This window comes from Atractosteus spatula, chromosome 2 (assembly GCF_055471065.1).
Source record: "Atractosteus spatula isolate fAtrSpa1 chromosome 2, fAtrSpa1.hap1, whole genome shotgun sequence".
NCBI lineage: Eukaryota > Metazoa > Chordata > Actinopteri > Semionotiformes > Lepisosteidae > Atractosteus > Atractosteus spatula.
Genome location: NC_142707.1, coordinates 4,557,380 through 4,582,292, shown reverse-complemented (window position 1 = coordinate 4,582,292; position 24,913 = coordinate 4,557,380). Strand labels below are relative to the sequence as shown.

The following is a 24,913-nucleotide window of genomic DNA, read 5'->3' as shown; positions in this document are numbered from 1 at the left end:
ATCTTCGACAGCGTTGACAGAGTAAACCCAATGGACTTCTTCAGAAGCAACAGCAAAGGCCACCAGTGGAAAAGACGTTTAAAACGCATTTAAAACAAAGAAGCTTCAGGGAGCCTCCTCCATTACGCAAAGGGTTGTGATTGGAAAAAGCTCCTCAGAAATGTTGGGAAAGCTTATACCTTGGCTTCCTTCAAGAAATGGCTGGGCTAGATCCTCAGATCTATGAGCACCTAATTACCAACTCAGTTGCTGGTAAAATTTTAATAAAGATGAAACAAGCAGAAGAATAAAGAGATAGTGTGCTTAGTATTTTCGCTTTAACTAACTGGCTGAAGACACGACAGTGCTGGACAAGGATCGGAGTCCTCACCCCCCTCGTCATTGAGAAGGTACGAGCCAGGGAGAACTGCTGCAACAATGATGTTGGGGTGGAGGGAGATGTGCTTGAGAGGATGCATGGTGTGTGATGATCAGCCTGTGAGCTTTTGGAGTTTAGGAGCTCAGAAGTGGACACGTGACATTACAATTTGACCTTCGATAACACCATTAAATAACGAGCTAGAATGTTTTTTTTAATGTTCCTTATGTCCTGTCTTCCTATACCTGGTTTTCAGATAACTGCTTTTCCTCAGTTGTTGTCCAAAAATATATTCAAAGCAGCGCCGTGAAGAGTTGATCAAGGGTATGGTGGTGGATCTACGTAGAGTAGAGTAAAAGCTGCCGGAGACACTGTTTTCCCACTTTTTGGCTTTCATTTGACTCATTTGTCAGTTTGATCTCGTCCTTCGAATACATTTGTGCAACACATCTGAGAAGAATTATTCCTGGCATATGTTTCACATTTTGTCTAGACGGCTGCTTTTCAAGAGCTTTCATAATCAATACCTTGTCACATAAATTATAAGAATAACCGTGTAACAAATTCTCAGTGGCAAATTCTTTTATGGCATTTCAAGAGTGCTCTTCTGTTTTATTTAACACCACGATGTGTACCTTAAAAGTGGTATCGCTTTTAAGTAAACATTAAAAAAGTCATTGTGCATCCCCTTGCCTCATTACCAGTTTCATCTGAACAAAGGATTTTTAGTTTCTTCTTCCCAGGACAGTCCCATACAGTCTTGTCTTCTATAAGACACAAGGGGGGGATGAAACTGCAGAACAAATAAGGTAAAAAACATACAGAGGAAAAAGTGTGCAGATGGACAAAAATAACTTCTGCATTTGCCCCAGAATATCATATTTTTTTCAAACACAATTCTAAAATGCTCTTTTTTATTCTGGAGTTTGGTCTGGTCACGAAGCTTTAAACACAGAAACGGAAAGAATAGAAAAAAAAAACTTTCACTAAGAATTCTGAGACCGTACGTCAGTATCGATTTGGAGCTTTGTGGCTCTGACGCAGAATTGAAATGCTTAATTTATTGTAAAAATGGTAATTAGAAAACATAGGACATGTAATTACTCAACCATGCAGTTTATAATTAGAGTTTGCCCATGGGTGACATTGCGGGGCTTGTCTTATTCACCAGATTAATGCATGGCAATTAAAATGTGTCAAACAGGTGCCTGTTAGATTTACTGAAGGAGGCAGAGTATATATTCTTATCCATGCCAGTACAAACCCAGTCATGTACACATCTCAATTACATCCCTTGAAACAGAGTCTCTCTCTTGCTTAGAATGCCAGCTACAAAATTATATTTCTCCGAATGCACAGGTACAGTACATACTGAGCATCCATTGTGCTTTTGTTTTGTGCACCTGTCTGTCTCTGGTTAGAGAGAACAAACAACTCATTCACTCCTTCTGATTTCCATCTTCAGGTTGCAGGAGCAGAAAAGGGTCTTAAAAACAGCTGCCTTCAAATCAAGGCCAGCATGTTCGGTTTTAAATCATTCAAATACCTGACAGCAGATACAAATCAAGGAGTTTTAAAAAGCTGGCTTCCTAAATATAATGTGTCATTTTTTATATTAATCTCATTTTCGAATATACCCCATGTTTGCAAAAGACACTATTAAGATTGATTTCTTAAGCAAGACAGCTGATTAGCGGAGGGACAGCTACACCTGTTAGTCGATTTGTCTGCATCCACTGCTTTCAGTGGCTTCTACAGGAATTGAACGCCCCTGACAGCAACTCGAATTGATCCTGAGACACATCCAACTGTATCCTTCCTCCTCACTCTCACTCTCCGATTCCTGGACTGGGTATAAATGGAAGGATGAGATACATTAACGCCTCTGGAGCTGCGTCAACATTCAATTCCCACACATCAGTGCCTCTGTTAATTAATTGGCTCTTAGTTGCCTTTTTGTTTGCCGTTTTTCCATTTTAAAGAACTCATCGCTTTTCCAGCTACTGGCACTTTACCAATCTGGATCAGCTGCCTGATAATTAAAGGTGTTAATATAATATGTACACAAAACTTTTTTTTAGGAGATCTTTCTATCAAATAATATTAGCTCTTCCTCATCTTGAAAAGCTCAAAACAGGCTCAGAGCTTGAATAATGATTTGGTGTGTATGACTGATCTGATCATTCCCATTTTTAGAAAACATGCAATACCAATTACACTTCTTCTGCTGTTCGTTTACTGTCAGTGCGCACACATCTGCAAATACAGCAGCTTCAACCTTCAACAAAGGCAGAGATGAACAACTACTGTATGGACTGACACACAGTGGGCTGGATTGATTGTGATAAGAAATAGATGATAAGCAGAACTCAAAGAGAGGTTCCAGAAGCAGATCATGTTGCCCCATGTCAAATGTGCCAATATGTTTCTTCTTAGGAAAAATCTGACCAGGGGCCCTGGTTCTAAAGTATCTGAATTCCATCAGTGAAAAAATAAAGAATTTTTTAACAACCTTCTGCTTAACCAATGGAACATTCTTAGAGACTGTCAGAGTTGCAACAGGACAAGTCAACTTAATATTAATTAATGCTTTAAGTCCCACTTAAAGCCTTGTCAGAAATGGATCCACTGCCATGAATTACGCAGCCTCTTCATCTAAGATGACATCTACATTAGCTGGTTTTCTCAATCCACATTTCAGAATTAATATATTAAATAAAAAGGTACCTTAATTGAAAACATTTATTCTATTTTTACCTTATTCTTTTTTGTCCCAAGGTTCTTCAGTCCTCAATATATATTTATATAAAATCCCTTCATGTAGCAAAATGCATTTCAGTGATACTCAGAACAGACATTTAGAGATCTTATTGGTTACATGTAGTTGAAGTATGATGTTTCATGCAGTGCAAAGGTGGTGGCATCTAAAAGGAGATGCCAATTCCTGACGTCATCACAGTCGCTCAAAAGGAAATGTGAATCAAGATTTTATAGACAGAAGAGGAAAAAAAAACATGTTACTGTACATTACTGATTAGGTGCAGGGGGTATTTACATAAAAAATAACAGTGTGATTAAATCAAAATGTTTTACTTTTATTAATGACAAATAAGGAAAAATATGAATCAGGACATATTCCACTACTAATACATCTCCTGAATAAGCAAAGAAAAAATATTTTTCCCAATCATAATTATCTAAATTAGGTCTTGGCTATTGTTCAATCCACAACCTCATATTTTGATTGCTGTTTAGTTTATCATCTTCAGTTTTATCTGTAATCCCAATCTGATTGCAGTTCACATGCATACAGTAGCTTCAGAAAATCCTCCTTCATTCTCGAATCATCAACGGTGATGTTAAGCCCATGGAAAAAATGCAGTTTCTGTAAGTGTACTACAGTAAGGTAGTGTAAACCAACTTCGATTATGTTTTACAATTACATTATATTTTTTATCAAAAATTGTTGTAAGTGTATTCAAAATAAACCTGTGATTTCTCAAAGTCAAGTGTTCTTATAAAGGGCACCTACAGTATGAACAATTAATAAGTGAATGGTGATAAATAGTTATGAATTCGGTATTGTTACCAGGTCGGGACTATAGCAAAGTTTAGCTACGTTTGCATTTTGCAGCTAGAGGTCTTAGAACAAAGGGTATTGTTTTGAAGTGTTAATTGTATAGAGAAAAAGAAGTGACGCATCTAAAAATAAGTTTATTAAATGGGAGAATTTTGTGTCACTGCAAGCACATTATACTGACTCTATTACTCATGAACTCCTCTCCATGGCAACTACTGGAAACATAAATCGAAAACATTGTTGTTCTAATATGGTAAGTGCCAAAAATCCTGCAGCACTGAGAGCATAACTGTTTCTGTCTGGCACGTTGTGGGCTAAGAGGCAGGAAAACACAGAGTAAGACACAGAAGATTACAAGGTGTTTCTAATGATTTACTCTGGAAAGTCATAAACGCCAAAACCAAGAATGGACATCCTACAGTGACTGACCATTGCTACTGTAGGAAGACCTTGGGCCAGCCTCCACAGGAAGGGACCACAACATAAAAACAGGGGAGACAGAGAGACAGAAGGGAGAAACAGGCTGAGAGAAAAAGAAACATCACCATCCATTACCCCCAAAGCTTGAGCTGTGCAAGAAATCCGTCTTCTGATCGGTCTTGGAGACCAGATTCTGGCTAGGTAATCTCAACATCATTATTGAGAGCATGACTTTTAATTTATTTCAGGAAATTCTGATTTCCTCTGTTGTGGTTGAAAAATGTTCTCTCCTAGGTTGGTGATGCACTGTTAGAATTGTTAGGGATAACAATTTCCATTCACTTTTGAGAATCTTTGTTGTAAGAAGAGAGATTTGGTTCTGAATAGGATCCATTTTTATTAGAATGCAGAACAGTCTCTTTGGCCTGTTAAGGAGTTTGGTTATGTACTGTATCTGGAATACAGGGGCAGAATTCTGGATTTCCTAGACCCATAGTAATTAGAATTCTAGAACGCATAGATTGTACATGAAGTGTGAAGTTTTGTATATATTTTATATAGTTGTGGTATTTTACTGTTTGTTTTCCAAAGAGTAAAAACATTCACCATTTTTTGTTTGTTGAACATTTTGTCCTTATGTTATGTCCTTTCTACTATTTTGTAACACATTTATTTCCTTATTCCTGTAACGTGTTTGCTAGAGCAGCTTGTTGCTCAATTAAAAAATGCAATTCATGCACAAAATGGTACAGTCAGTATTCAGTTTCACCTAAATTAAATTGTGACTGGTCAGAAAATCCTAATGTACAGTTAGTAAATTGATTTTCCTAAGAGTTTATACCTCAGCAATAACAATACATGTAACTATGAGAACTATTGTATCACAGATACAAATATAGTTCGGTTAGCTATATGGCCTCTATACAGTACGGAAATCAATTTAAGATTAAACTTTGTACGTTTTGAAACTGCATTTATAGTAGACAGAGTATAACACACTGTATTTTTTGCAAATAATAGAAAGGTAAAACCAGAGTTCCTCTGAATGTACTACAGTTCTTTTCCTGTTGATGTTGACATTTGCTGCTCATCTTCAGATGTGAATGTCCTATTTTAGGGTCAAGTTTCCATGTAGACACAGATTGATCTACTAAACCCAATTCAGCAGCTATTTTCAGCGTTTCACCATCTAGAATCTGTGAGACACGAAAGTATTATAAAAACAAGCTCACAGGCAACTACAGTTAAAGTTAATTGTACACAGTACAATTACTGTGGGAGAAAATTTCATAACACTACTTGTTAACTTTTTTGTTGTGGGTAAAAACAAAATATCTTGTTCATATAATTAAGAACATCGAGTTTACTTTCTAAGTCAAAGTTTTTGATTCATGAGATTGATTGTGAAAGCCATATACAGTAGGTAGCTTGTCTGATGTTTTACAAAATATTTGACTGAAGAAAACTGATGAAGGTAATAGAACTTTGTAAAGAGAGAAGTAATAGGATTATTCCCTGCTGAAAAGACGAGAGAAAACAACGTTTCGGCTGCGAAGCCTTTTTCTTCCCTCACACCTGAAGAAGGCTTTACAGCCGAAATGTTGCGTATTCTCTCGTCTTTTCAGCATGGAATAAACCTATTACTTGTTCCTTTGCAGACTACGCATGCTGACGCAGCTACCCACCTGAACTACTTTGTAAAGAGAGTAAGAGTTTTTATCCTATTTTTTAATAAATAATACATTTCCTATATTAATTGCATAGTATAAACATTACTATAATTGTTATACATTTTCCGCTTTATTAACCTAGCAGTTGCTGTTATTCATTGTAACGCAGACATGCAAAACTAAATCATAGCTTTCAGGAGATACAAGCTCCAAAAAGTGTTAAATAAATGAAGATTCAATCTCTTTGCTTGAAGGGTGACAGGCTGGCCATGTGGACATGGTAGTTAGATCTCCACTATAAACCAAGCCAAAGGGCTTTCTGCATTGATGGTGATAGTGGGATTGGTGGATGGCCATACTTGCTGGCACAATGCCACGTGAACAAAAGATGCTGTGAACAAAAGATGAATTTGAGATAAAATTATTGTCAGGAGCTGGGGGCCGTCTTTATCCCGAATATACTGTATGTAATGGACTCCAGTTAAGGAGATACAGACAAAACCCAACAAGTAATGCACACCTGGCAATAAATGAATGAAAAATTAGGGCATCTGCCACACAGAGATGCACTGTACATAACTGAATAGTGTTAGGCTGGCCAGGTGCAGTTTTCTTTCTTTTGCAAAGCGATAAATCATTTTTTGTGGTATGTGTGCTGGTCCTGTATTGTAATAACCATAGTACACTGAGTAAAACTAATGCTCAGTTTATATAACCTCTTCCCTGTTGCCCACATGGTTAAGGAGAAGTGCTCTGTCAAATGTAAGGAGAAGACCTTGCATCTACTGTACAATTCCGCTTTCTTCACGCAACTAGGTGCATGTGGCTGTAGATGCATGGTTCTCAGTGCAAGTTTACCTTAGATGGTTTCTCTTTTTTCCCAGCACCGTGTTTTGTGTGAGCATCCTCACTCTTCTTCCTGTGAAAATACTGCTAGCTGCAAGTCAAACTTCATGCTGTTTGGACTGTTTTTAGTTTTGGACTAACATGTACTTTATATCGAGAGCCCTCAGCTCTCCCTAGATTGTGTTGAATTACTGTATATTACTATCTCATCAACATTTTATTAACTTGCAAAGTTAATGAAACCAGGTGTTACTCCAAATCACTTTCAGAAATGTTCTGTTATGCTTTTGGGACAATAATAAGCCTAATCCCCTTGTGTAATAATAACCACTTTATTAACCCTTTACAATTTCTTGCATTAGGAATTCGTCTTTTCGCATACCCCAGCTTGCTCTCCATGAGACACACTGATAGGGAGAGAGCCTGGGGTCAGAGCTCAGGGTCTGCCATTGTACGGCGCCCCTGGAGCAGTTGGGGTTAACGGCCTTGCTCAGGAGCCCAACGGAGTAGGATTCCTCTGCCAGCTGCGGGATTTGAACCGGCAACCTTCCAGCCACAGGTGCAGATCCTTAGCCACAGAGCCACCGCTCCGCCCCGTAATGGTTTCTATGAAAAATTCCAAACTACTCAGTAATAAAAATAATACACTATTGATTAGAAATACCTACAGTGAGAATGGGTGCATATTATAAATTCTGTTTCCTGTTATGATCTCAAAAATGTACAACTCACAGAAGAAATCAGAACTTGAAAGACAGTCATTTATGCTCCAAGCCACTTTCTTAGATTAGACTACAAAGAACATGAAGAGCACCACAAAGGTAAATGTTTCATTTTTTCAAGGGAGGACAGACTCTTACTCTAAAGAATAAGGTTTTCTTTCAATCTGGATGTGATATGTGCCAGATTTGAAATTTGAAAGGAGAGTTTTATTTTAAATTATTTAAAACTAATCAGACATTGTGAGGTACTTCAGCAAACAAATGTTAAGCACAGAAATGAAACTCTGGTGCCAGAGGTTGGAGTCCAAAATTGAAGACAGCTGGCCTCGTGTTTTGCCCTGCCATTTTGGTGAGGGCAGATATACAATCAATTAAGGCATAATGGAGCAATATGTCAGAACTAGATATTATGCTTTTAAATATTGAAGCACTGTGTAGAACTATAAAATTGGGGAATGCACTGCATACAAAAGACACATTACTTCTCAAAAAACATTGTATTATCAAAAAATGTGCCATCGTCCCGTGCCATGCACTGCTCTGCAGAAGTCTTAGACATCCTGGGCATAATCAGAAATTTTAATACATGCATGTAATGAGCAGATCCTTACTGGTTATGGAGTCAGGAGGCACTTTGTCTGCTCCATGTCGGAAAGCTTAAACCAGAAGCTACAGTATAACCCCTGTATGGCCTAATTTACTGTATGTGACAAAATTACAAAGCAGGTTTTGTGTTATTGAAGCATTAAAAATTGAACAATCCTTAATCATGCGAGAACATGTTCATGTCCTGCAGTGCTTGCCAGGTGGAAAGACAGAATGATTTAGAGTTTGATGCCTGGTAAGAGCATTGATGTCTTGATGAACTTGTGCTTGGAGCCACTGGTCATCCAATCCAATCAACTGAGTAGGGTTTTTTTCAGTGATTATTTAGAGTTTATCTGAATTTTGCTGACTGATTTCAATGGGCAAGTTGTTGAAACTACTTAAGCTGGTTCATAAAACCACAGGCAGCAATGGAAGATGGTACCATTGGGTGGCGGGATGGCTGTCAGGATGAAAGGTGGAAACTGTGAAGGATCCCAGGCTGTGAGCAGGAATGGGCATAATGCTGGGAAGCCACTGGAGAGTAAGGAGAGTGGCACGGTAACAGACTGGTGAGCACAGAAACACTCCAGTCTGAATGTGGGAAAGGAAAGTCTGTATTTATCCCATATGGAGCAGATGTGTGGTGGAAACTGAGGTCTGTCCTCTTCCCAAACATTTTGTATGAGCTAAATTTTGTCTTACTTACAGTAGTCTTTTTTTAACTCCAATTAATGTGTCAAAGCTCCGTTTTACAAGTAAATAATACATGACCGTTTTTTATTTCTTTAAAACCTTACATTGAGATACCCGTAGCTGCTGCTCGAGTTACTGTCAGTAGAGTCTCCTCAAGGACCAAGGAATTGCTGGCGCACATAAAGTAGCCTTACCAGGAGGTTGGCTCCTGTTGACGAGACACACATGTTGTATCCGGGCGTACTGAGGGTCACCAAGGGCTCGGTGAATCTTTCCGTCTCGGCTTTCGTTTTCACCGACGGAATCGCTGGCAGAGACGGGGTTCTGGCTATCGAGTTGGCATCTGTTCCGTTACCGAATGCTTGGATGGCATTTTCTGAAGGGACAAGGAGACTATGTTAGCAAGTGACATTTGAAGAATGAACATAGAAAAATTTGACCCTCGAGAGTCAACATTTTGACTTCCTTTCTTGCCTTTCATGTTGCGTGTGACAGCCTGTATGTATCTATTCGATTTCTGTCTGATCATTACTTTTAGTTAAAGCAGTGTCAACCTCTAGTGGTTGGAGAGGGTGTTTTTTTATGTGTGGTCCCTTAGTTGTTTTGTTCCAAACTCTGTTTTAGCTGTTCTTGACAACAGGAAGTCGGTGTAACACACATGTCAACACAGACCTGAAGCAAACTGTAGTAAGCCATAAGAGTGTTCTGTTACTGTCCTGATGGTACTAGCCATCAACCTGGAAACACCAGCTACAGTATGTGCTACATGCTTCCTGTCTTATTAGGATCACCATTGCAGAACATGTGTTCACTTATTTGAGATGCACATTTTGCTTGATTTCTGCCTTGGGTCCATGAGCAATCAAATCACAGCAAATGATTTTCTCCAAAACGAAAATATAATTCATCTTTCATCTAAACAAGGTTCAAAAATACAGCTGCATCCGGTGAGATACAGGTTAATGGAATATCAATTGTTTTTTATGATTCGAATGCCTTAGTAATGAGGCATTATTGAAGGAATATTGGAGAGTGACAGACCTTAATGTGGTGAGTAATTAGTTTCTTTCTATTATTGTTCTTCAGTTTGGTTTCAATGCATCAGCAATGCGATTATTAGACTGTAAATCAACTTTTCATGTATTTTGTTGTAGGAAATATTGTAAAATAAACATGGCTTAATGCTTAATGCCATTTACATTAATTCTTATATTATAGTTATGTTGTATCTTTATGAACTACCTGCAAATGAAGTCAGTTATTATTTGCTAATATAAATGATGTATTAGCAAGTAATAACTGACTTAATAATTTATATACAGGTTCAATTTTAATCATTATGATATGCAAATATTGTAGATTCTGTTTTTTTTTTGTTAGAAAGGCCCATCAAAAGGTCAATAAAGGAAGCTAGACTTGGATAAATTATACATTACATGATTTTCATTTTATAATTCACTGTATACTTATACAATGACAGCAATAACATCAAATGTTAACTAAACAGATTCTTAATATTTTTTATCTTTTGTCTTTGCTCACACTGGGATGTAATATAAAATTACACAGCTTGCAGCTACAGTATATGTAAATACTAGAGGTAAGGCCCCCATAGACTTGCAGCCTATTAAAAGTAAAAAACAAGGGAACGGTAGCGATCAGCATTTCTGCTGAAAAAGCCTTTCAGCCTGGTCACTCACTTATTGACAACAGAGCAACACCTGGTAGATATTTATGGTTTACATCCCCAGAGCATATTTTGTTCTCCAGTCCATGAAGCCATTAGCATGAAAAGAAGAAGTGCTCTCTACTTGTTTTTTTAAAATGAAAATTAATAAATGCACAATGTCAACATAACATGCAAGACAGTGAAAGATACCACTATAAAAATACTGGAATGGACATTTTCCAGCAGACTAAAGCATTGTCTGGGAAACAGAGCTGTGGGCTAACTCTTGTATTATATTCCACATTTGGATTTATTTTCCAGCAAAATCTAAATGGGCAGTGTATTTGCATCTGTAGTAGTTTACATCAAATCTGCCACTTCAGAATATTTACTAATGACAGGAGTCTATGGGGCCTCCATGGTTCAAGAATCTCATTTAGCTTTTTCTTGAAAGCCAGGATATTGGTTTTAACAACATGGCTGAGTAACTTGTTCCACACTCCCACCACCATAAGTTTTAAAACTATTGGACACCTAACATATTAGACCTTTGTAAGCTGTGTGACGATTCAGTGGGTTATACAGATTGTAGAACTGTAGCCGATCACTTAGCAAGTTCCAAAAACTGTTGGTGTAGAGAGCCGGTCAATTCCTCAAACTCAACCTCCTCTTTGAAAGTAAAGTGTTGTTTGCAGTTTTTTTTTATTTTAAATCACTGCTAATTAAAACACCAGAACGTCAGAAAGGTCACAGAGGAGGTCAAACTCTCAAAAGGGTCATCATTCCCTCTGGCTTGATATTTTGGTACGTACCAGATTCTGGAAAGAAGCCTAAAACTACGAAACCACTATGAGACCCTCCCCCACTGGAAAGGGACAATTTAAAGTAGCCGATAAAACTGCACCTATTCTTGGAAAGTCGAGAAGAACTGTGGAATCCAATGAAGATCCACACACATAGGAAGAACATGCAAACTCCACACAGACAGCTACCCCATGCTGGAAATAAAAGCAGCATCCTTACGCTGGGAGGCTGTATTACTAACAACTCTGCCACTGCATCGCCCTGAACATGAGGCTCTTGCTGTTTTATAATTTAATGAGTACTATAAATGCACACACAAACATATATATATATATGAAAGACACAGCTATTATAATTCTTATTATTTTTCAATACAGCTTCGTATCTTACAGTTGCGGCTGAGGCTGTAAATTGTCCATAGTGCCAGCAGACAGGAGTTCATAAATAATAATAATAATAATATAGCTTTCACTGGGGTCTGCTGTAATTTGTCTTACAAATGCAGCAACAAAAACTGAAATATCATATTCTAATTGCTCTAAAACACCTTAGGAATAATGGAAAATGTATAGACCACTGGATTTTTATAGTGCTACTGTCGCTCTGCATTCTGTTGCAGAACAATTCCCCAAAAGAGTCAATTTCTATAGCACTACACAACATGGCATGTTTTCAGTGCAGAATAAAAATTGATGTCATCAATACCATTTTTTAATCTGAATCACCCTTGTGTGATTCCTAAATGTAATGGAACATAATGAAATTGCTCCTCTTTGTCCCGCACACTCCTGCATTATTCTTCAAGGGAACACTTACTTAGACAGGTGTTTTCCGTGAAATCCTTCAGGAATTTCTCGCACTCGTCCTCCATGTTCCCACTACCGCGGCAGGTGCACCAGGGAGAGATGGTGATGTCGGTATAGCTCGCGTCAACGTAGTTTGGGGTCATATCAGATCCTGCCAGGAACACACAGACACACGGCACTCACCATTCAGACGCTTTGCACAGTAATGAAAGTGCAGTGTTTACCACTGACTGATTCTGTCTCAGTTGAGTGCTCATGCAGTGGATGGCCTCCTGCTGCTTCTGAAGCTGTGAGTGAACCTCTGTCTTTATTGTTGCTTGTGTATAAAGAACCTGACCCCAGGTTTGAGCTTAATTACCATTTTCTTTCTTTAAAGGAACTTGATGCAGACTTCTTCACCCAAAGATTTGTGTGACTATGGAATAAGAAACCAGGTTGTTGAAGCCAATACCCTGGTTTCTTTCAAAAAAGTTTGATGAAATCCTTAACTACAAACTCCCAATCAGGTTAGATGCACAGAAGAGCCTCATGTTTGTATGTTCTTATGAATATGAAGCTTGATCTTTCCCCTACATCTGACAAACAAGCTTCTCAGTTGTTTTTCTCATTTTGTCACATACGTAGTTTGTACAGGGTTCACCACATTTGTCTTTGAAATCCGGCATTCTGAAATCTTGTGAAAGTGTTTCCTTTTATAAATAAATAAAATAATGTAGATTTGCATTATTTTATGTATTTACAATAGGGGTTTAAGAGTTGCACCATGTTGCAACCTCTACTGGTTCTGTTGTACTATGGTGTGGAATTGTAATTGAAACACGTTTGAGTTTTAATTTGTTTAATACCGAAACAGCTGAGCAGCACAAAGACAACCTGGTGGAAGAAAAGTTGTAATATATTCAAAGTACCATGATGCCCGGAAAGAGGTGTAGGGGAGTGATGCAGAAATGGAATTCTCGGATTGCTGGGTAGAGAGGTGGGGAAAGCAGTGACTCGTAATGATGTAAGGTACTCACCAATGAGTCCGGCATAGGAAGCAAGACATGCCTGGCAGTTGTCATTGGGACAGCTGGTAATGGAATGTGGAGTTACCCGGCAGTTTGCGTGAAAATCGGCCAGTCGTGACCTGGGCACAAACGGAGACACCACTATCAGATTTGCACGGCTGGTGTGTTGTTTCTTCAATCTGACACTTTAGAAAACAAAATAATAATAAAGGGGTATATCGCATGTCCCTTTACAATTTTGAATTTGTTTTATTTTATATGCATTTATTTCATCCTACCGTTCCCCTCTCTACGTGAACATCTGATTGACAATTTTTGCAATGAAAGACTGTCAGTTTTCATTATAAGTACATGATACTGCATATTATGTCGAAATTATCATTCCTTAAAATAAAAAATTGAATTAAATTTGGACCTTTTTCACACTGCAGAATCCTGATTTCCATCTAACCTGAGACTCTGAAAGAAGTGAGAGATACTGATGTTCAGACTCCTGCATGGCTCAAACCCAGAAAGGTGCTTAATCAAAAAGAAATCCCTGATTTTTGCCTGTTTGTCAGGCAGCCAGTGAAAACTATACCAGCTCTCTTTGCTTACTGTGTATTGGGTGCAGTGAGACTTCCAGTGGGAAGAACAGAACGATTCCCACAGCAAGGCATTTTCTCATCTCTCCCCTGCTGACAGAGAAGTCAGAGCACTGGTGTTTACTTCAGGTACATCAAACGTCCTTATCTGAACAGCACTCAGTGTTTACGTTTTTAAAGAGTATTAAGAAATAAAAAATCAGAAAGTCTAAATTGCAATTTTACCAGTTTAGATGAAAAGACAGCCCTGCTTTTATTTAGCGGGATATTTATTGACCACAAGCGGTCACGTCTTTAGTGTTATCCGATACATAGCCCTTCCTTCAGCAGTGTCTCTTGTACTGGGAACTGGTTTGGATTTTGTGGTCTAGAGGGAAGTCATATTTAAGAGTTCACCAGCACTGCTTTCAGCAGCAACCTGTTTTTCTTTCCAAGTCCCCCATCCAGTACAGACTCAATATACATGTAGCCTTACTGAGCATCTGAAACATTGTAGATTATACAGGTGGTGCACACTCAGTACAGTTTAATACTAATAATGCAAATGATCACTTAAAAGCATCAGAGCAAATCCTTAGCACATTTCAGCTTGGTGGCAAAAGTTAAAGATTATGGACACAACGTATTTCTTTCATGTTATGGCAGGATTAAAGACAGGCAATACAGTGGATAAATAAACCCTTCCCCAATTTATCTCTCTCAGAGACAGCTTCTTTTCTAACAGAACTGAATGCCTAAACTGATTAAAGAGCCATATGTTCCTAACCCTGAATATCTGAGGTTAGAGCCAGTACGTTTATTAATCAGTACAACACCATGCTTCCATGTAAGTCTTTGCTAACACCTCTGCAGTCTTCACAAGCAGATGTATGTTTCAGGCTCCTAGGATAACCTCCATTTTGCCCCTGTGATATGGGCAGAGAAAAGAGGTCATTTAGCCCTTTGTCCTAGCAGATCATCCATTAGTGTGTAATTAACCCAGTCGGCTTGAAATGGGAGGTACAGTTCCCCAGCTAACTTCTATTATACAGTATAATAGCATGAGAGACTTAATTATATGAAAATGGGATGGCTAACCACTTGTGCTTCTCGTGTGAGGGAATGATGAAAGTTGTATTCACCTTAGCTATGCTGCAAGCAGTAATTTTGATGCGTCAGAATAAGTAGAGCTGTACATATTGTTTCTGTGCACACTGCATTGAACATGGCAGGCCTGGCTTTATTTGGGTGGTAAAAGCACACAAGAACATCATTTTACATTCCACCGAGAGCTTTTAAATTTATCAAACCTGTTACAGAACTAATGTGTTACAGAACGTAAAAGGATAAAAGTAACACATTTCCAGCAAATTCCATAATTTAAACTCACACACAAACCTAAAAAACTCGTCTTTTCCACACTGGGTGCACTGCTCTTTCCCCTTGGGAGGTTAATTTTTCTGTTCTGTTTGGATCTGCTTTGATAGTCATCTTCTTTTGTGATGATAAATAAACAGAAAGCCTTTTGTCATCACAAAAGAATGTGTTACTTACTGCCAACTAAAATGTGTTAGTTATTAAAGCTCAACTCCTTTTCCAGTTTTTAGGCAATTTAACCATGTATTATTTTTTAATTAATTAAACCATATAAACATATGCTTCAGTGCTGCTATAGTACAAAGCAACCATGCAGAATTAATGTTTCAATATTTTGCTATCTTATATTTAATAGCAAACCTATAGCTGAAAATGTAGGTAATTACAACCCAAATGCACTAATTGTGACAGCACATCTTGGATGATTACTCTAATCCTTTAGAAAGGAACTAGAATTGCAATGATGAGTCCTGAATGCTCTGTTTGTCTGAAAAACACTATTTTTAAAATAGATAACAACATATCAGTGCTTTGAAGATATTTTCTTTTACATAATGTCTTAATCTTCAAACATTTCACCTGTAGCAGGGCCATCAATGTCCTTCATTATTAGGGAATTAATTTTTAAGTGGCCAATAGTTGACAGGCTGATTACTTAATCTTTTTGGATTCACTGAACTCTCCTAACTCGCACCTGGAAATTTCAAATGGAATTGTATGAAAGTTGCTTCATTCTAATTTACCCTGTCCTCCATGTCAAAGATCATTGTATGCCCTGAGATCAAAACACACAGATCGCCTGGTGCTCTGTTTCTCCTGAAGGCAGAGTAAGGCACTGTACAGTATATGCCTGGGAGGTCAGATCTTTTGAAGAGAATGTGGTGGAACTGTAGTGCCAGGGATGTCCATGCATTTAGAATTACTCAGGATTTTGCATAAGAAAGAGGACTGACAGCACTGTGGCTCTCTCAAGTTTAGATGAAAGGGACTCAGGTTCTTAAAGGTTACTCTTTTGGGGATATCAGCACTGTGAATTATCATTGAAGTGAAAATACATTCCTTAGGTGTCTTTTTTACACTCTTTTCTTGCTGTATATCAAATGCTCTTATTGTAAGATGAACAATTTATTGTTCATAGGATTCCAAAATAGGAGGGTTAGTCAACAGTGAAGAAGTTGTAAAGGAAGTTTATAGTAGGTGGAATTCATGACTAGACAAACCCCTGGCTGAGCACATTTCACACAAACCAGTATAGAAAATATCAATTAATATCAATATTAACCAATATTGATATCAATATTAACTATTGATGACAGATGTAGGTGTCTATGTTGATACACAATTTTTATATTTTAACAGTGGGTAATGAAGAATGTAAGGTATACAGTAATACAGAAGTAAGACCTCATTTAGAGTATTGTGTATAATCTCGGTCACTATGTTACAGAATAGATGTTGCAGCTCTGGAATCAATCCAGAGAAGAGCAAGCAGATATATTCCTGAGCTCAATCATTCCTGATTCCTAGCCTACACTAGGCTAGGTCTTAAGACATTAATTAAATCCTTTCAGCCTTGAGCAGAGTAGGCTACAAGGAGATCTGGTCCAAATACTGTACATTCTAAAATCACAACATTTTCCAAGTCGACTCCATGGATGTCTTCAGACACAAGTGTGAAACATGAACCAGAGGACACACCTGTAAACTACGTGGAAGAGAAAGTGCATTTAAAACCAAGATCAGGTGGAATTTCACTACAAAAAAGGTCATGGGGGTCTGGAACAAGGTACTGACCTATTTCTATTAAGCCGGTACCCTGAAGACTCTCAAGAAAAATAGGACCCACAGATCAATTATCTATGAGCAACCAAACAAGATAATGAGTCATATGAATTAATCTCATTTGCATCCTATCTTATGTAAACAGTTAGGCAATGGCACAAATACATTTGTTCAAAACAGCCACAGTTATCATTATGATTTGAAATCATTCCTTTTTCTGCGTATCTGCATACGTTTCAAGCTATAGAGAGAAAACAACTGAACTCAAACTTTCTGTTTCATGAAGAAGCTGTACCAGATTTATTTTGCTAAAACACTGACTGATCAACAAAAGAAAAGCTTCAACCAGAACTAGTTCTGGACACAAAAAGCCTCTTGGAAGAAACTGGTAATCAAGGAGGAATGTGGTATTAACACTGATTAAACTGATAACGCAAATCACCGTATGGTCCTGTGAATGAACTGGCAGACGCTCACAAAATCAGCAAATTTATCCCTGTTGTCAATGACCTACACTGTACATTTCTGAGCATCAAAACAATAGACAACTACAAGATAGTATAGCAGATATTTTTTTACGGGCAAGAATTCTCAAACTCACTCCTAAGGAGAAATGTTCTAGACTTGTTAAAGGAAACAATTAAACAACCTGTTTCTAAAGACATGGAACAATTTAATAGTTTCTCAATTCAAAGGGTAATTTATTTAAACAGGGATCATTTAGAACACATCTCTTCAGTCCTCAGTAATCAGAGTTCCCTAAACTGAAAAGATTAAATCAGTACTTTATAACCCCTGACAATGAAAAATTCAAACAAGTTATAATGGAGGTTTGTTAATTCTATCAAATGACAGAATGCAATTCTATCACATCCTGGGTGTGTTGGTTTTGAGTGAAAGGGGGCAGAATTTAATTTAATTTGGGCCACCGCAGCTGTGTAATATCAACGTTTATTTGATACAACAAATGCTTACACTGTCTTCAATTTACTATTACTCCATGGAACACAGGCTGAAAAAATATAGAATAGCTAACTGTTTTTGGTATTTTCCACTTGTGTATAATACTTTAGAGAATACATGCAATACCATCCACAAGTCAAAGGATTTCTTCTTTTGCTTGAGTGTACTGTTAAAATCTAAAAGACTCAGAAGAACAACTCCAGTACCAACTGTTTAAATATTGGGTTTCCTGCTGTGCTTGTATTATCATAGTCACTTCAGAATTGCAATCCCAGCAGAATTCAAGGTACATCTTCTGCAATTATAGTGTGCTACCACCTACAGTAGTTACAGCTGGTTACAGTTTGTGTTAGTCCATGATAAATTAAGTGAAGTCCAGCTGATATTTTATGTGTTTTTTGCATTTTCACTTTATATCGCAAGGAGCACATACTGTATGTACTGTATATGTGTATAAATAGTCATGTAGTCCATCAAAAACTATTCAAAACAGAGAATTTGCAGTGTATAAAATTAAAAATATTATTTATTTTAAAGATAAAATAGCCATGATCCAATAATGCATGTCCCTTAAAACCAAGTTGCAGAAAATGAGTATTAGGTTAGGACATACAATATGTATTTAACACATTAACATTTACCACAATACTGTACAGTATATATTCAGCAAAGCTTTGATTTCATGGGAGATGGGGATGTAAAGATTTAAACTTGTACTGTTGACTAGTAAATCAAAGGAAAGACAAACATGTTTTCATTGATAGCTGCGCAGGCTTTGAAAGGTACAAGACTTTGCAGATGCATTTTGTTTTTCATGTCAAGGGATGAGTCCCAGAACGAAAGGTTTCAGCATAATGAGCTCAGGGGATTTATAATATTCTTAGCATGTAGTACAGAGAAGCCTTCATTAAGGCCCATTCTCTGCTTGTTTTGAAATTACCGGTATGTAAATCCTCCATTTAATTAACACACCTTGTAATGGTGTACATGATTTACATGACTAATTTCAAACCCACATGCTGTTTAAAATAGAATTCATGTGCACAGTATTCAAATTCCTTGCATCACACACTTGGATCTGAAAGTTAAATATGTATTATCTGTATTAATAACTCCCATAGGTTTTAGAAATCAGGGCATTCCACATTTAATAAACTTCACAAAAAAAGTTAAATGCCTTTTTTCTGTAATAAACTTTGCTAAATGCTCTTTTTCCATTTTAATCCCCTGTAGGGTTGCTCAGTAGTTAAAGAATGTTTCCAACTGTAATTTATTAAGAACATGCAGAATCAGTGTAAAGGTTAAATAAGGACTGTATTGACTTCTTTGTACTTGTCAACATAATTGTAAATATATCCACTTGCAGAATACTGTAAAATGCTCAATTTACGCACAGAAGGGGGCACATTTGTTACGCTGGTGCAAGAAATGAAACTGTGACAGTTAATCTTGGAGAAAGATGTACTGCTTTTTTTTGGTTGTTGTTGTTGATATTGTTAAAGAGTTGTTGTTAAAGAGTAGTACCAACGCAAGCCATGCTTTTAAAGTCAGACAAATGCTTAATAATTCTATCTTTTAAACACAGAAAGCAATAATGTAAAAAATATTTTAAATACAGAAGCTTTAAAGTAAAAGGTTAGAGTATTAAAGTGGGTTATAAGACAGTATTTGAAGGTGCTGTGAAAGTGACCTGTTAATGCCTGTTAAGAACATTTTTGGAAACACAAGCAAGCACTGACATTACAAAAATCAAGTCTGGAAAAGACAAAATTTCTGGAATTACAATTCCTGCATCAGACGGGTAGAGATCTGTACAGATATGCGCAGTGTTACTGTACCAAGATGAAAAAATACATACTGTACAGTACACAGCACTATGAACATGACCGTTTATTGCAAGGGCCAGGACAACAAAATGACCCCAGGATTCCTCATTGGACTGATTCCAGGACCAGCAGCAACCACACCAAGGCTGATAAATTTGCTTGTTGACCAAAAGATCCGATCTACAGTATGTAACTTTGCTCTTATCAAGGTTTCAGTGTAAAAGGTTTTATTGGATTTTTTTTTAATTGATCCACACAAAACACAGCATAATGTCAATGAAAAAAATATGTATTTCTAATTAATTTCAGGGAATCTATAGAATTTTGTTTTCACTTTCAAACTGTAGTGTTTTTTGTTGATCAACGGCAAACAATCCTAATCAAACACACAAAATAAGATCTGAAAAAGCCGAAGGAGGGTGAATACTTTTGATACTTTACTGGAAAATACTTTACTGGAATTGATCCGAGGATCTCATCCAGACATTTTTCAAAGGGAATAAGTGAAAAAATGATCTGCCAAGAGCTGTTTGGACAACAGATGAAGGGCAAGATCCCTGAATGAAAAACACAGTTTTTAAAGAGAAACAGTGCCAAAGTGAGGAGACCATAGACAGACACAAAGCAACTCTCAGCTCCTAATCGAAAATGATGATGCAAAAACAGTGTATAAATGCAAATGGAATCTTTCCACATACCTGAGCTGATTTCAGATCTTTCATGTAAAAATTACAGGCTGTCTCTCTTTTAAAATGTGTTATCATTTCAGCCACTCGGCTCTGAAGGGCAAAAATGAAACCTCTGTAAAAGTGGATTCATTTAAAATTTCAGATGGTTAAAACACAGTTATCTGCCGTAAGCAGAGAGTAGCTATCTATGTCTTTTAGCTATAATGGGAAACCGATGGCTTTTATCTCCAGGCCCGTGTGACTATTGATGGGTAGTAGTCTTGTATTTGATGATCTTCTAATAGTCATCTCCCTGCAATGGACAGAAACTGCAGAAAATGCATCAGGATGATTACCGGGCTAGAGACACTATAATAGCATCCGATATAAACAGCACACTGTTTGTTGGTTTCCCATTAACAGTAAAAAGCTACTGCCTTTAAAAGTTGTCTTTTCCACCCTTTGTTCTTCCTGAAAAAAATAGATTTAAAAAATCTGGTGACAAACACGGATATTCAATAACTACTGTACATGACTTTTTCCATACACTGTAAAGGAGCCTTGCTACACACAGATACATTTTCCCTCAAATAATTTTGATACAGGGCTCATAACATTGTGCAAAAGTCAAATGCTTTTGTTTTGATAGGCCTGTCGCAATCTTATAATGGCATGAAAACTCTGGAAACTACAGTAGATGTAGTGCAAGGTTATAGAGTCGTAACATATGCGTCATATCTGGTCATTTGGAAGGACACTTCACCAATACAGGGAAGTGGAGGAAGTAGACAACAAGAGCTCGAACTTATTAGAATCTCTCATCAAACCAATCTAGCCAAAACCCCTTCAGAACTGTCCAAATTGACACATAATTCATCAAGTTGTTCTATTATTTTAATATGCCAGGTGTCCACCTAAATGAAACGTGTAAAAGAAAGGGGCCACATGACCACACAGTGAAATGCATGGGGACATTTTACAAGGCTGGTAATTGCTGGCATCATAAAACAGCAGGATTCAAGCATCTGCCTAAATTTTGCACTTTAATTTGCATTACGCTATCATAGTGACTTTGAATACAATATTCTAATAAGATAATGGCCCTGAAACACAGCCAATGAATTGCAAACTACAGTATATGTTTAGTTTCAAATTATGTTTAATCTAAAATGACTATACTGATCTCTCTGAAAAAATATCTATTTTTTAAATATTAGGTATGGTATACTAGTTATATATTAGGACTTACAGTAGGTATTCTGACAATCCTTTTATGATTATCTTCATGAACATTTTCAAGTTGTGCCACAGCCCTAGGGTGAGCACTTTTCATTGAGAATTTTGAAAATTCTCTACAGCCTGGACTGGCGTTTCTGTCATCGTGGGAGGCAAACACACATGCAAGAACAATTTAGAGACACCAGTTATCCAAGCCCGTAATTCTTTGGAAGGAAACCACAGCACCCAGCAAAAAAACACACAGACCTGGGGAGAACATAGAAAATACAGAGCACACAGTAAAACCCAAAACCCAGAATCAAACCCAGGCCCCAGCAGCTGTGAGGCAACAGCTCTAAGAGCAAGACCACTGAGCAAAGCAGAACAGCACCACTGCGTGAGAAACAGTGTGGCAGTATTTCAAAGAAAATCAAGAAAATCGGAACAGGACACAGACCAAACATGTAAAAGAACCATCAATAATTCATCATGAAACATTAATTAGTATTGAATTGTTTAACGCCTGTGAGAACCCAGTGCTTCATTCTCAGGGAAAGGAATGTCATGTTGCGGTTTCTCTTTTCCATACAAAAGCAACGCTTAAACACAATCTTTTTTTTTTCCCCACCTGTGACATCCACCCGTTTGCAGAGGGAAGACCTAGGTGGCGTGTGAAGTGCTCTCAGAAGGAGTAAAGCCATCATCTTGCTGTCTTTCAAGCCACAGATTTTGTAGGCGACAAAGGCATCTTTGAAAGTATAGAAGCATTGCTGACGTGCCAGCAGCAATTTTAGATAAAAGGGAAGATAAAAGGAACGGATAAAGAAGAAGTAAGATGGGATGCAGTTACTGTATGTGAGTCATTCCATTAGATCTTTAAAAACTTCAATAAAGACACAAAATGTCTCCATTTGCCCTTATATGTATAATAAAGAAAAGGAATACGTACTGTACAATATGACAATAGCTCCAACGTTGTTTTGATTTTTTTTCCCCCAACTTGAAACCACGTCACTTTTCGGTTTGCTATGTTTTTAAAACACTGCTGCGTAGTCACAAAACAAAGCCCTTTAAGGCCTGAGACACCATGCCAGTGGGACCTGTCGCATTTCCCACACTGCTGGAAGGCCAACGGCTCTGATTTCCTGCCTACTGTACAGATGGCAGCAAGTCACACTCTGTAATGCCACACAGATGATGAAGGTCCTGTGTTTGGTGACTCATTGCTGCCAGTAGACAAGAAATGTAATATTATGCTAAATCAAATGGGCCTGCGAATGTTTCCAAACAGGATTATCCTTTTTTTTTTTAATCTGTCACACCCTACACTCTCACAGTCATTTGTCAAAGTGAGACTATTTTAAGTGGCTTTTAATAAAGCCCCTTTTCTGTTAAATTATAGAAAAAAATGAACAGCAAAAACAAAAATCTGGATTGGCAAAATACTGTAGCGCCATTTCCTGCCACCATTCTAATGCCAAAATTAGCTCCCGTGCATAATTTTAAAACACGCTCCTTGTGAAAGGAGTAGGTGGTGCTGCTGTGAAGTCCCTGCTTCTACTCATTCGGAATGATTTGTAACACGTCAGTCTCATTAGTCATGTATTACACTTTTGTTTTAGTCAAATCTGACATAGGAACAGTGTAGACGCCCCTCAATGGATTTGTCTTTTAAGGGAAGGTGCGGAGATGGTTCACGTAACAAAAGAAAAGTGTGCATTGTCCTACAGGGGTTGTCCAGTCCTGGATCTGGATGGTCACTGCGTTTACAGGCTTCGATTTTCATCCCACTCATGACCGTCGCACAAAGCTCCACAAATTATTGGCTCAGGTGGACCAGTTCAACAACAGGCCTGAAGGTTCTTGTGGACTTGCGGAGTGTAGTTGTCCCTGACGAATTTGCACAGCACCCCCTGCTGGACAAATACAGTTCCTCCAGTAAACTTAGGGAAAAGGGGTTCATTGAATGATTAGCTTGCTGGGGGCGGCCTTGATTCCCCTGTGACCCCGTATTGGATTAAGCAGTTAAAAAATATGACTAATTCAGCCAGGTTATTTACTGTACAACGCCTTTGTTAACTTGAGATAATGTTTGAGAGACTTGAACTTTTGACCAAAATAAATCAGGATGCAGACAGGACAAAATGATTTAAAGTTTAAAATTTAGGGTGTCTCTCGAACATTCCCTAAAATGAGCACCAGTAATGGAAACATTATAAAATCCGAGCCAACGGCAAAAAAACGGAGCAAAATGGAAGCCCACATGACAAGGAAGAAAACTGTTCAAGGACAGCTCTTCCTCCCCATAGGCTAGACACCTTGTGAATAATGTGGATGAACCACCTTTCTGCTCAGAGTCTGCAGGATGTGTTCATTCTCTTCACCAGCTTCTCTCTCCTGTCTTTACTGACTTCCCACACACTCAGAATTAGGTCTTCTCCTTAACAAAGGACAAGCTGTACTCCGATATTTAATATATTCTAAATATTCATACTGTTTATACAACCCTGTTGAAAAACATGAACTGCCACTGGATGGTTTTGGGTCTAAAAATATCAGTTGATATTAAATGTTACTTTAAAACTAAATTGTTCATAACTAATGACCTTTTTGTTAATATTAATAATAAAGCAAAAACAGACATTGGTGTTCTGTTCCTCTTCCAGGCTGCTCATTTTTCTGGTATGTGACAAAGCGAAATTATATTTCTGAGATGGAATTTTAACATTGCCAATAAAGAGTAACAGATGGTATTACTACTACAAGCATTCCTTTCTGTTGCGTCAAGGTCATAGTGAGATCATCTTTCTTAATTTCACTGAAGGTAATATTATATACTTCCATCCATTTTCTAATCACTTTATCCACCTTGGGGATGCAGGGAAGCCAGGAGTGATCCCAGCAAGCACGAGGTGCAAGGCAGGATACACCCTGGAACACACAGACGCTCACACTCACCCCCAGTGTTCCCTGAAGCCAATTAACCTACAGTACCAGTAGGTCTTTGAACTGTGGGAGGGACATAGGGAGAACATACAAACTCCATACAGAAAGCAGACCAGGGACTGGACCCAGGGCCCCAGTGCCACAAGGCAGCAGTGCTAACCACTGTGCTATCATACCACCCTACTACACACTCCTAAATAAGTGCAATCTGGATGGACACCTAACAGACTTAGGGGAAGAAATCTCAACCACATGGTGTGCCATGTGAACTAGAAGGAAAGCTCCAGTATGTGATGTATCATTTCACACCACTCATCCCTATAAACACCTGTCATCTGCACATTATGCAGCTCCCCTACAAAGGAAAAAAAAGAGAGTAATCAACTGTCATGGTAACCTTGCAAGTC

The 24,913-nt window shown here is 37.9% G+C and overlaps 1 protein-coding gene across 1 annotated transcript in view; it reads right to left on the bottom strand.

Annotated features, from left to right (window-relative positions):
• The window catches only part of gfra2b (GDNF family receptor alpha 2b), a 107,852-nt gene that overhangs the window by 7,827 nt on the left and 75,112 nt on the right, over nucleotides 1–24,913 (bottom strand). Inside the window, exons 6-8 of the mRNA XM_088907536.1 lie at nucleotides 13,173–13,282; nucleotides 12,167–12,307; nucleotides 9,072–9,253 (exon numbers count right to left, since the gene is read on the bottom strand). Coding sequence (XP_088763662.1) covers nucleotides 9,072–9,253; nucleotides 12,167–12,307; nucleotides 13,173–13,282 — 433 coding nt within the window. The remainder of the gene's footprint in view (nucleotides 1–9,071; nucleotides 9,254–12,166; nucleotides 12,308–13,172; nucleotides 13,283–24,913) is intronic.